The 13,658-nt window shown below is 37.2% G+C and overlaps 1 protein-coding gene across 3 annotated transcripts; it reads right to left on the bottom strand.

The window, feature by feature from the left end:
- Positions 1–3,187: 3,187 nt before the first annotated feature.
- On the bottom strand, positions 3,188–10,832 carry foxp3b (forkhead box P3b). 3 transcript variants are annotated; one of them, XM_017722429.1, is made up of 15 exons: positions 10,809–10,832; positions 10,005–10,068; positions 9,853–9,913; positions 8,217–8,260; positions 7,966–8,114; positions 7,052–7,160; positions 6,628–6,763; positions 6,373–6,471; positions 6,198–6,285; positions 5,595–5,669; positions 5,250–5,388; positions 4,903–4,979; positions 4,664–4,765; positions 4,106–4,227; positions 3,188–3,448 (listed from the first exon to the last, which is right to left on the bottom strand). In XM_017722429.1, exons 5-15 carry the CDS (start codon positions 8,110–8,112, stop codon positions 3,394–3,396), a joined length of 1,149 nt encoding a protein of 382 aa, XP_017577918.1. In that variant the 5' UTR covers positions 8,113–8,114; positions 8,217–8,260; positions 9,853–9,913; positions 10,005–10,068; positions 10,809–10,832; the 3' UTR covers positions 3,188–3,393. The 3 variants fall into 3 exon arrangements, with proteins under 3 accessions (XP_017577918.1, XP_017577917.1, XP_017577919.1); XM_017722428.1 differs by lacking the exon at positions 10,809–10,832 and adding an exon at positions 10,746–10,788; XM_017722430.2 differs by lacking the exons at positions 9,853–9,913; positions 10,005–10,068; positions 10,809–10,832 and adding an exon at positions 8,406–8,813.
- Positions 10,833–13,658: the final 2,826 nt, after the last annotated feature.

The raw sequence follows: 13,658 nt of genomic DNA, 5'->3' as shown, positions 1-13,658 counted from the left end.
GACGTGCAGCTGTCAAGAAATGTTCTGGAAATGTTCACATTCCCTGTTTTACGTACAACAGACAGAATGAAACTAATTCCCTCTCCCTGCCTTTTTTCCGAGTATATGACCGCCCACATGTCCGGCCGGACACTGAAGGATGACTAACTGTTGAGCTGTCCTGCTACCCACTTCAGACCAGCTGCCCACACCCCAGCTACCGCCACCTGCCTTGGACTAGCTGCCCACCCTACACTGATATTCTCATAGACTCCCAGCTATTACTACTACTAATATTACTGCTATTAATATTAGTAGTGTAATAACTCTGTAGGTAGTCTGACCAGAGGAGGACGGGTCCCCCCTGGTGAGCCTGGTTCCTCCCAAGGTTTCTTCCTCAGCTCTGAGGGAGGTTCTCCTTGCCACTGTCACCCCTGGCTTGCTCACCGGTGGGATTTTACATTCTTGTCTTTACTGGAATTCTGTGAAGCTGCTTTGTGACCACATCAGCTGTAGAAAGTGCTACAAATAAATTTGATTTGATTTGATTTGTAGAAGCCATTACTGAGAAATAGACAAAAAAAAAGAACCAATCAAACAAAGAAGCTGCTGGTGTTCTCAGATCAATGGACTGGCCTCCTCAGAGTCTAGACCTCAACATCATCAAATGTGTTTGGGATTGCGTAGATCATGTGAAGCTGAAAGACTGAACACTGGAAAAATATCTCTGCAGATTTCAGTGGAAAACTGAAAGCAAGTCTCCCGAAAAGAATGGAAGCTGTGATAAAGGCAAAGGGTGTACACACTAAATACTGAGAAAAGTTCCGTTCTACTCCTGTTCTTATGTCATACATCTGTACTTAATGGCTGTGTTCACCGAAAAAAATAAAGAAGGGGTGGTCTTTGACTTGCAAAGTGCTGTATTTTACTCAGGGTGAAATGGAGCAAATTCAATGCATTACATTTTTCAGTGTAATATCACTGGGTTATTAGAGAAGCATGTCTTGAATTTCTGTACTCATAAACTGGAACCATTCACAGAGGACATCTCTTTCCAATTATTTTCTACTGCATATCTCTCCATACTTAGAAACACAGTCATTAGTTTCAAATGTCAAATAAAAACAGAATCCAACAAAACTATCCACTTTTCTGCAGAATTCTTCTCTCTACTTATAAAACTGACAGAAAGTCCTAGTAGCACATACCACAGCCTATTTTCACTGTCTTTCCATGATGGGTTAAGATAATGAAAATGCTGTAGTCATATAACACACAGGATTCAGAGACTGAGACACCTGTTTGGAATCTGGTGTGGAGGCTTCAGGAAGAGCAGGTAATAAGCACCTGGCAAGGCGAGAGGTAGCTGTCGGAATTTGTGAGGCTGTCCAGAAGCCTGTATAATGGGGCGATTTCTCTAAAGGAAATGCCCAGAGGATAATTGAGGTCCAGAAAAAATTCAGCGCCTGAGGCGGCTGTCTACCCTCTTTTATGACATGGTGCATCTGTAGAACTCAAGGCCATTAAAAAAAATCTCCTTGTGAATTTGAAAGACGTTGCCAAACAGCATTTACAATGCACAGCAAAGACGGAACGATGTGCTTAGGTGACAGCTAGAGAATTCGAGCTATAAAATATGGCGAGTCCTCTTGACCTTGATTGAGTCCAATGGCAGAGGCCTCTTGTCTCCTTGAACTTCATCTACAGCGCTATATATTAAAGCTGTCTTTAAATAGTGGGCTCTTTCCTTTAGATCTGTCTTTCAAATCCTAACCTCACAGTACAAGTCACCATTCCTCAGCGCTGTGCACAGCCACGATCATGGGAAGTGGGAACAAAAGGTTTAAAGGTATGAGGAGGCTGGGGAGTGTACAAAGGAGAAAGGAGGAGAAACATGAGGGATCTGAAGGCTTCATCAGAGCTGGAAGACAAAACAGAGAACCGCAAGGGTGCAGACCTAGAGCATTTATTTATACACCCCTTCTTCTAGCTGAGGCACAAAAGCTTGTGTGTGCTGTATGAAGATCAAAGATTTCAGCATTTAATTTTCAGGGTTTTTTTTTCATTATTTGATTTTAGGCTTTAATATTATATTTAATGATAGGAATTCAATTTGGTTTGAATGAATTCAGATTTCAAAGATAAAACTGGCTGCACAAAACCCGAAACTCATAAAAGTCATGTAATATTGTCACACACACACACATGCACACTCACATATTTTTCTACATGTTTCATTATTATTAGACAGTGCAGATGTCAGAGATGATGATTCATTTAATTTGCATAAAGTGCAAGTTGATCATTTTCAGCAGAAAAAGAAAAATCAGTATTTAGTGTGTTCAGCCTTTTTCTTTATTACAGTATCCATTCTTTTTGGGAGACTCCACACCTCCAAAGTTGTTTTAGTTGACTGCACATTCTGCTCCTCATTATACAAGTAACCCCAAGCACATTCAGTGATGCTGAGGTCTGGGCTCTGTGTTGTTTCATGTTCTAAACATTTTTTTCATTTATTTTCCTGACTTTCCCCCATTCCTCCACAAGTAATCTCCTCAGAAATAGCTCCAGAAAAATGAATAACTTGTCCTCAAAGGCTGTTTTAAATGGAAATTCAATCAGAGAGTACTGTGCATATTAGAATACACCCACACATGCTTTTTAGTGTGTTTTTCATTATTACTACTTCCATGATAAAAATCTCAAATCTATGTCATAGAATGGGATGCTTTTGTCTGACTCATTTCTATACAGATCTGATGCATTTAGTCTCTGCCTGAATGAACTGAGAGGGAAAGGGGTTACCACACCCAAAGACAAACTCTTCTATCACACAGTCCCCCTCTTCTGGCCAAGCACTGTCATAACATCAACAAAGTCATATTTTAAAATATGCTTGTTCACTCCAAACAGTTTTGTCTTTTCACTATCAGGTGTTTTAATGTCATTTAAAGGTTGAGGTATAAATATTGCTGAATGTTAGAATTCTGGAACATTTATGCATAAATGGTTGCAACTGTAACAACTGCAATTTCCCTCTGGGATCAATAAAGGATTCTGATTCTGATAATAGACACAATACACATATGTGATATTAATACAATGTAACTTCTTAAAGGGTTCACCCAGTAGTACAAAAGCCAAAGGACAAATTATGAAACACCACTTTGGATTACTGTATGTTTGAGTATAAAAATAGGACAGCAAAAAAGATCACATGGTTTATTTTTAAATGTTAACAAAACACTGAAAATATATAAGTTTGAAAAAAGGATACTTTAGTTTACTTCAGGTTTATTTTAACTCAGCATTATTATAACACTGCATTTTCCACTGAAAGAACTCAAATGAAAAAATAAAAATAAAACATTTTTCACCGATATTGACAGCAAGAGAGTCTCAGCTGGGTGAAACCTAAGGCACTTGGGGCGAATGGGGGTAAGGTGTCAGCCATTTCAAACCAGAGTCCCTAAAAACAAACCAAAAAAAAACAATAATCCACTTGAAAAAATACACTAATTAAAACTGATTTTGTTCTAAATGATTTCTAAGTGAACCTAGCTTTCATTTTGCTATTATGACAGAAAAACAACCAAAATAATAACAGTTGAAAAGTAAAACAGTAAAAGTAGAACTATTCAAATAATATGAAAATAACGTAAAAGCAGCGTGCCAGTAAGAGTAATGAAAATAATAAAACTTCTAAATGCTAAAGTGAAGAATGTCTTGAAAAAAAAACAGTGATAGATGGAGGTTGGCAAATATTTATTGATATTGTGTTCCAGATCATTGGCATATAAAACCAAAGGCTGCTTCACCAGTCTTCTTCAATTTCATATGAAGATGCTATACCATTAAGAAATTCTAAAACTAGTAATACAATTGTGTAGGCAGTTCTAAAGGAAACAGGCAGCCAGTGGAATTATGTTAAAACTGGTCTAATATGGTCTCATTTTTTTCTAGTCCATTTGTTCTGGCTGTAGGAAGGTCCTGTGAGCACTGCATTACAACAGTCATGGCAAGAAATAACAAAAGCATGTATCTGTTACTCAGCATCTTGTTATCGGAAGTAGGGCCACACCTTTGCTAATGGAATGTACAAAAGCCCAGAAAGAGCTTACAGTACCTGTTGAACTTTTGGCCCTTTCTCTTTTGAAACTCTCTTTCATCCACAGTCCATACAGCCCCTTTACCTCCATCCACCCGCACGAAACACTTGTGGAGGCTGAGGTTGTGGCGCACTGCATTCTGCTTACAAAAAAACGATTGCAGACAGCAGAAGACAACAGAAACTATGATTTGAATTGAATGATTTGAATACGAATTGAAAGCAGAATCCAGTAATAAAGGAAGTTTCAGTCTTCAGAGATGGAGACTCACATATTAAGGTATGATTTCATGTCAACACTGCCATCTAATGGTTAAACTGTCATAAAGCTCTGGGTCAGGGGTGGACAATCCACCAGGGAAAAGAGAGGCAAGAAGAATTCAGTGCCGACGATAATCTAACACACCTACATATAACACTTGGGGTTTTGATGTGGGAGCTGCTTCTCTTGATCTAAACAACGGGCAAATCATGTCCTCGTTTACCCTTAATTTATGCCTAGTTTCAGAGGTTTGTGAATTAGTTGCACTGAAATGGGCTGGATGAGTTGAACTGCATCTCAGCGTGATACAGTACCTTCCAAGTGGGAGTGTTGTGACGGAAGTAGAAGAACATTCGAATGAACCAGTTGTAGATTTCATTCAGTGCTCTTCGCTTGTCTGGTGCCTCCAATATTGACTATGGAAAAAAATAATCATGCAGACAAAACATCACTAAGGGTTTCCATTTAAAGTCATATATACATATACTAATGCAACAATTAAGCACATAGTGGAATATAATGGATGTATTATTTGCAGACATTGTTTACTCACCCATCTGATAAGAAAGGCGTAGGTATACGGAGGCCTGATATTGACATATTTGTAGCATTCCATACTGGTAATGAAATCTGTCATGAAAAGAAACATTTTATGGCATGCATTTTAAGCAAGGTTTTGGGAAAGAACATGAAGCCAATGAAAAAAAATGCTACTGCTGACAGCCTTTAATTATCCAAATATGGGTATGGTGTCATTGCACAACTGGAGGTTGAAATGTCATCTTCAGTGAATGAAAGACAAAAGAGTTTTTTAGGACATGAGCGTGGGCTTGCATGCATGTGAGTGTGTGTTATCTATCCTGACAGCCCTGAGAAATTCAGTGTGTTAGTAGGTGTTACCTGACAGCAGGTGAGGGGCAGGCGTGGGCCAGTATTCCTGGCGTCCTGCTGCATCACTGGCCCACTCTGCCCCTCCATCTGGCTCCTCGGGTGGGGGCATGATCGCTGCCAGTGGACTCCACCAGCCTAGGCCTGCTCTCTGATAGAGAACCACACATTACACCACCATACATTTAATACAAGAGAAACATCGTGACACGGGACCATCTATAAACAAAGTCAATCTCAGATTTTTTTTGTGGTTAATTACACAGTTGGAGATGGTTTTGCACACAGTTTCATGATAAACAGAGTCTGGGAGTTTGAGGAAATAGTGGTGAGGGCAAATACACTTTTTTTTCTTACTGGGTGTGCCGAGTTGTGTTCAGACAGCCTTAGATGGAGCTGCATGGCATGGAGTCTCTGTCTCTCCTGAATGAGCTGAGACAGTGAATGCATTTTAGTACAAAACACAATAATAACTGGTATCTACACTTGTTTCAAGACTAAACACCTCAATGAATTAAGTAATAATTATATATATATATATATATATATATATATATATATATATATATATATAATAAGACATAATGCATATGTGCAATCTGCCATATATTTTAAATAATCAAAATTATAAATATTATGTAACCATACTTCAATAAATGATGCTAAAATATGCACAATCATCTGACAACAGAATAAAACAATTTCTCTAGGTAAAATGAATTCAAACAATAAGGTCATCTAAACATAAGTCATCTAATATTTTTCTGACAATTTCATAATAGGAAATATTAGATATATTGGCAAGATATAAGATGACTTCACTTGCCAAGATGATATCTAATGAAATGTAGAACAATGTCTTAAACAAACCTAAAATGTTTCTCATTGCTGAAAGACCCATTAATTATCCTGCTGAAGTTACTTCAGTCTTATTTGCACTGAATGCAACTACATACATACCTGATTCTCCATGTGTTGCACCCTGTCCTGCTGTACCCTCCACTGTGCAATAGTTTTTTCTCCACAGCTGTGTACATGGTTCAGGTGTCTAGACAATAAGAGCAAAGTATGGTTACTAAAAAAAACGCTACCGAGAGGCCTGGCAAAGAGTAGCCAGATATGTGGCAAGACTCACTTTAGGAAAACAGGGTACTCCTCAAAAGCCTCGTCACAGCCAGGCCAACGGCACCGTCCATTGACAAAAAGGCAGTTCACCACTTCCGATTGGACAAGGCTGTGAAGGATAAACGTATATTGGCAAAATGTGCCAGTACTTGGACACAATCATCAGATATGGGCTCTGCTTGTGAGCTGGCTGAATTAAAATGCAACTGACTGCACTGACAGGTTTAAATATCAAAACGTAAGAACGAAAAGCAGAGAATCTGACCTGTTCAGCTGAACGCTGGGTGTGTTGCGCTGATTTAAGAAAGCTAAAGCGTAGCTAGAGCTGTATCCTGTGGCCTTTCCTCTACCTTTGACTGGTGAGTCACGCTTGTTTGGTGATAAACGAGAAAAATCGTGTCCTGGTGAAAGAATACGTTAAGGAAAAGAATGAGTGACGGGAGAATTATGCACTGTAATACTTTTGCCAATCACTACACAATTTGAATAAAATGGACTAAATATAATCATAAATGTAAATTATTTGAATAATAACTCAAATATTTCCTGCTAAACAATAACGGACTGTATTCTGCTTGGCTCATCATATACAGGCAAATACATTCTGATCTTGTTCTCAAGCAGCAGCTCGAAGGAATTTCTTTAGATATAATGCATAATACTGAATGTTTCCTCGCCACAATACAAACCCAGAGGTCGTAGAGAGGTAGAACGGAGCACAGATGCTCTATTCTGGGTCAGCTGAGGACTCTGAAATGCTAACTGAAGAATGTGTGTATGCGCTGCTTTATCAGCACCCTGCAGAGACACACACAGACACAAACACACATATACACACAGATATTTTTCAAACTGATACGTTAACATTTACAGCGTTTAAAAGGCAAGAGCCTTCCTGGTAAGCACTAATGAAAAAAAAATCATATTTCTCAGTAAAACAAATTGTAAGAAAGAATATGAGATGGCAAAAGGTCATTCCATACCAGCTCACCTACGGTCTGCCACAGCGGATCACAGATTTGGAAATTCAATGTTTTTTTGCTATTTGCTGTTTTACTATTTCTTTCTATTGTGCTCACTGGTCAAATACTTCATATGCAAAAAAAAATATTAAAGACTAAACAAAACAGACCTATACGTTTTATACATTAATGAGGTATAACTGTCCTTATTCATGTGAACATGAAATAAATAGTTTTCCTTTTAAGAAAATATAGGATCAAAAAATGCTTCCCAAGTGCAAAGTGACAGTTCACTTCAAACTCATAATATACTTTACACAATGAATATAGATAACAACAACAACAACAACAACAATAATAATAATAATAATAATAATAATAGGTCTGATAGAAATGTAGAAGCACGTCATAAAAAATTGCTAAAATAATTTACATTTAAATTTTTTTTTTTTAAAAAAGATAAAAGATTTCACAATCTGACATAGAAGTACACTGCTAACTTTAGAACTAAAAATCTAGTTTAATCTAAAATTGTGCATAGAATTCCATAGTTTTTTTGTTATTTGGATTTTTCAAGGAAATCCATAGTGTGACCTGTCAGGTCTTGGACAACTGATGTGGTCATAAAGTGCACTAAGTACCTGAGCAGAAGGGCTTTCTTCAGACTGGACTGAAGCATGGATATTTAGATCATCAACCTCATCTTCCTGTTCCTCTTTCAGAACACGACGTCCTTCTACATCCCTCACGCACCTCGTCCTGCCGCTCTCGCTATTGGACTGTGGCATTCCTATAGTTAAAACAGAAGCGACGTTATATCTGTGTTGGCGTTTAAACAGAAGCTCAATAAACAGGAGGTCAGCCACTAAACTGCTCAATGATGATGCTTTACCTCTGCCTTATCGGCTGCTCCAAATTTGGCTCACTTCACAATATCTGCAAAAAAGCAATCAGAAATCCTCAAAAAATGAAGACTGAGACAGAAATGTAAATGCTTTTCTTTTAACACAACACAAGGGTTTTTCCCCTTCATTAACATTACGAGGGTGGGAAAGGAAATAAATGACAGTAGAATGACTACTTCGGTGGATGTGTATGGCGGCACGAGATAGCAAAGCTGTCGAAACAGAGCACATGCTCTAATGGGGAAGCCGGACCATGGGGCAACACCACAGACAGGGATTTAAGCTGAAGCCCCTTTCACACCCCTTTACCCAGCTCAATTTAGCAGTTGAGCAAATGCATTTCTATTTCAAAAGCACATCGACCTCTCCCACCTCTCAGGAAACCACACAAACACACACCACACGCAAACACACACTCACACACGAATGCATGTACACTCATTTTGCATTTTGCAAAAACACATGCACAAGATAAGCAAGCCAGGAAAGGGAAATGGGGATATAGGTACACAAAGAAAGAGAAAGTTCTCAATCTTTGTGGTTACTGATATTATCTCTGTGTACAAAAAAACACTTGAGCTGAGATCACAGGATTCAAAATAAATAATTGAACGTTGCACGTTATAGAACTGAACATGACTGATGGCCTTAAAACACTAATAAATAAACAAATAAATAATAACAAAAGAATTTCGCACAAATCGGAGCGCGTAAGCAGACTATAAGATCTAATTGCAGATGCCAGCTGCAATAATATTATCAGTCATCACTGGATGACTTCCAACAAAGTGATCGGCCTATTCATAACAAAACACCTGACACATTCTGCCTACAGTTATTGTTCTGCTACGTGATAGGAGCTTGTATGTAAACAAACTGCTCTAAGACATTTTGGACATGACCTTCCCAGTGATGGAAAATTACTCACTGCCCAAAATCTTCAAATCTTCTTTTTTTCTTCATACCATGGAACGTTTCGTTATTACGCACAACTCTCCCACAAAGTCATTCAACAGTGTTTCTGGTCTGAAACTGGTAAAAGTCTTTTCTGGAATCAGTTTCTACCAACCACTCAGTCTACCACATATTGTTTACACAGGCGAAAACATGTGAACAAAACTATTTTCAGGAGTTTTTCATTTTCAGGATGATGCGCACCAAGACGTATATAACATGAACACAGTCATCTGTGATATAACTCAAGAGGTCTGCACTGTGACTACATACACCTTTCAATTAGTTCACCCACATGTGCCTTTTTACCAATTTCAATTCATAAACTATATCTGGATTTTTAGAATCTATACTGCACATACTATAATGTCTGTACTGTATATTCCATAGAGGAAAGCCTACATCTGATATTCAATTTTTTCCATAGATTTTCTATACGTTTTTAGACAAATAGATTCAGTTGCAATTTACATAATCTAATAGCCAAATTAAGATTGAAAGATACTTCGCTTTTCAGACAAATAAGGGAATCATTTCAATGCAGAACAGAAACAGACAACGCAAACGACATCATATAATGCACAATGTGCAAATGTACACTGAACATTGTGCACTGTGACATCTTTTACTTCATGAGGAAACGTTAGTAGAATAAAATGAAATACTTACTAAAAACAAGTGAACAAAACCAGCGCATGCACCTCTGAATCACTGCTCAAGCCTCCTACAGCTGAACACAGACACTTGAAATGTATTTATGCTCAATTATTTATTGCATTTTTGGCCCTCAATCTACAATAACTGAGTGGGAAAACAATTACCTGCTCAAAAGCACACAACCTTCGATTTGCACTTTTTTGTGCCTCCACGTCTCTTCCTGTGTTGCTGTTGTTGACAAAAATGAAGAAAAAATACGTAAAATGCTTGTTTTTTTTTTTTTTGTCATCCAAGGTGTTAAAACTCCATGGTGAACGCCATAATCAAGAGTTTGCGTAAACGTGATCCTTTATCTTTTATGATGTCTTTTAAAGACAAATAAAACACTTGAAAGGACTTCTACGTCAAAGTCTTGTGTACTTGTAGCACTTCTAGGTGATCTGAAGTTACTTTGTGTGGTTAGGAAAGGCTCATATGGAAGAAGAAAAAACTGACTTCTGTAATCTACATTAGATACTCCTATTTGAAAAAGTTAGCCTATTTGTCTGAATATCATCTAATGACATTTAATACTTCTGCAACTGCAAAACTACAAACAAGCAAGATTGATTTTTACTTTGTCTAGCTGTATCTGAGATTACTTACTTTAAATCAAACGTGGTGTGATTTTACTTTGTATATGGATATATGCATATATCTTACATATCTTATATATAGCAAAATAAGCAACTAATGCTATTTAACTTTTTTACGTTTTGTTCGTCACACCTTTACTGAAAAGTTAGACCTTCACTCACATTTAGATCTAAACAAAATACAAAAAAAAACACATATGTGTATACATTATTTATATATTTTACATATATACATGTTACTTTAAAATATTAAAAAGAAATATTACTTACTTTGCAAGTACATAGGGTCTTGCACTGCATAAGCAAATGTACCTTTTTCATACTGAGACTCACCTTAAGTTGCCACCTCCCTTTAAGAGTATTACGCAGCATGTGCTCAGTGTCCAACCTTTATTTATACTCAGAAAATGCTAAATGTCATCAAAGAGGAAGCTTGCAAATTTGCAAGTTTTCAGCAAGAAAGGCAGAGAAACTTTATGGTCAGGTCAGAATAGTGAACAGCGTGGAAATTAATGACCTTACTCTGAACACAGAACCATTAGTTCACCATTCGCCTCGGAAAACTGCGAAATCTACTTAGTCAGTCCTGTGATGAAAGTAGTTGCACAGGGACAGTGAGAACAACAGCTGTCTGTCATCCATTGCTTACTGTGTCAGTAAAATCTTTTCTAGCCTAGATGAACATTTGTGGGTCATTTTCAATTACAAAGTCAAATCAAACCACCGTTGAGGCAAATAACCTGTTCTTCAATTACTCAAACAAAGACTTCAATGTGGGTGCAAATATCCACGGCCTTTTTATTCTAAAATTCCAGGGAAAACAACAAATGAAAAAAGACTAACGATTTACTGGCCATTCCTAAAGTTATCAGAATATGCTACCAGGTTACAAAGCTTTTTTCTAAATAAGCCAACACTGGTTTTATTTGTTCGTTCTTCTCTTTCAGTCACTCTTGGACTTGGAATTTTTTCAGAAGTTACAGGTAAATAATTGCAATAATGTAATACTAATCCTATTGTGTACTAATGAAAAGTTCTTAATTCATTTGGATACGTGCTTGTAGCGTGATGAAAGTAGGATGTATATTGTATGTAGCTGCATAGTTTTGATTAACTGGCATAATGTGGTGCTATGCGACTGCCCTATACAATTCCCCAGTACATAACACAACTAGTCCATACATAAAGCTTTATGTGAACATTTAGCTATATGTGAACTATGCAGCTAGACTATGCTCTCCTGTTTGTTTGTGTAAAATATCTGCATGTCTGTAGCAGTTCATCTATCTATCTATCTATCTATCTATCTATCTATCTATCTATCTATCTATCTATCTATCTATCTATCTATCTATCTATGGATCTATTTATCCTTAATTATAGCCACCCGTGCTTAAGAAATGGAAAAGTTTATGGAAAAAAATGTTCCCCAAAAAAAAAGAGATTGTACACTGAAAACATAGGAAATATTGAACTTTTCACTGATGTGAAATTACGAAAACGTCTATCCATTATTGGCACCCCTGCTTTTAGTACTTTGTGCACTGTTCCTTTACTAGAATTATAGCACTGAGTCTTCTCCTATAAAACTGGATGAGACATGAATACACAAAACAAAAGGATCTAATGCCATTCATCCATACAAAAACTTTCCACCTCTAATGGATAAACAACAAAGACCTATAGCCCATTTTGCTTATTTTTACAAAGAGTACCAGATGTTCCAGAGATTACAAATTTCAGCGTGTTGTTATCACATTTATTCCTTCTTTATTATGTGAAATTCTTGCTCTTTTGTTGTAATGACTCATCTAAAATTTGAATCATGTTTCTCTGACTCAGTATTTCTTTTTGTAGGTGTGAAGCCCGCATGAGAACTGAGATGTGAGCTGGTTGCACTGCCACTGAAACTAGATGACCCACAATTTTGTTTGAAGTTTTGGACCTAGGTGCGTGTTCTCCTGCGTGTGTGAATCGGGGCCTAGATCAAGCTTTTTACTTTGTTCCAGCTTATTGTGTGTTTGTTGTCATAGAACAGCGTTACTCGTTGTAAACGTTCATGTAACACTGTAGTTGTCATCAGCACCATTATCAATAAAGCCATCATATAATAATAACAATTAATGGCACTTTACTTCTTTAGACACCTTTTCATTGTTTTAACCCAACCGCAATATCTCTGTAATATCAACAACTTTCAAATGATTTTGGTGATTTATTCACATGTAAAACTAATAAACCGCAAGGGAAAGGCAACAAAAATCTTCAAAACAAATCGCACACCTGGGACTGTCCTCACGGGGCAAATGATGACGTGCATTTTCACGCCGACAGCCTGTTTTGTTCAGATTTCTTATTTTTGTGGTTGGCAAATGTCAACGTTCGAACACCGCATAACCTCTCAATTCACTCTAGTATTCTGATTTCTCCGAAAATATGATAAACATCGCTGTTTGTGTGCCCATTTGCTGACAAATGTGCTAAGACAAACAGTTTCATAGGAGCAGTATTTAGTTTTCACTGTGATGAATCATAAACTATTCAAACTGCTATGCACATGAATGAGTTCTTATTCTGAAGATAGAGCAGAGCAAATGCTGACATACATATTATATCCCACGCAAAACACAAGTCTAATCTTCATTTTGACATACAGAAGCAAAAGTGAGGCAGTTTACAAATGAGTAAAGGAATGTGGTCTGTTGACATTAAATTAGTCTCTCATGCTGAAATTACAATATGAAAAAGGCCTGCATTGATATTCTGTAGTGAGAGGAGTGCATGTTACAAAGCACATATTTCAAAGCCTTCTATTGCACTTTTTGTTTTACTGTGCAACAAGTAGCTGCAAAAAAATGATAAATCATAATTGGGAACTTCTGCCCACTAAGAGGCGCTACCGTACGGAATGCAAAGATACAAACTGACCTTAACCAGGGAGTAAATGTGACATGTCTTCCATTTCAAAGTAGGTCTGGAGACTTTAAAAGGCACTGTTGAGTCTTCAAGGCACACTTGGATGCCTAAATAGTGAACAACATAACTATAATTAACCCACATAAGGAGCATATTGTGAACAAGGACCTTATAATATATTGGGTCACTATATTTTATAACATTGCAAGGTTGTTCAGTGTGGATTAGTCCAGTCTACCATCTACCATTATACCAGTTATATGACTT

Source organism: Pygocentrus nattereri, chromosome 28, assembly GCF_015220715.1.
Source record: "Pygocentrus nattereri isolate fPygNat1 chromosome 28, fPygNat1.pri, whole genome shotgun sequence".
In the NCBI taxonomy this organism is placed as follows: domain Eukaryota; kingdom Metazoa; phylum Chordata; class Actinopteri; order Characiformes; family Serrasalmidae; genus Pygocentrus; species Pygocentrus nattereri.
Note: the sequence above shows the minus strand (reverse complement) of the source record. Positions and strands in the feature narration are given on the sequence as shown.

Excerpts from the sequence above, each read along its gene's own strand:
- foxp3b (XM_017722429.1), bottom strand. The coding sequence starts at position 8,112 with ATGCCACAGTCCAATAGCGAGAGCGGCAGGACGAGGTGCGTGAGGGAT. Across the intron at positions 4,980-5,249 it reads TGCCCCTCACCTGCTGTCAG|ATTTCATTACCAGTATGGAA; the intron begins GTAACACCTACT and ends TTTTCATGACAG. Across the intron at positions 4,228-4,663 it reads ACAACACTCCCACTTGGAAG|AATGCAGTGCGCCACAACCT; the intron begins GTACTGTATCAC and ends TTTTGTAAGCAG.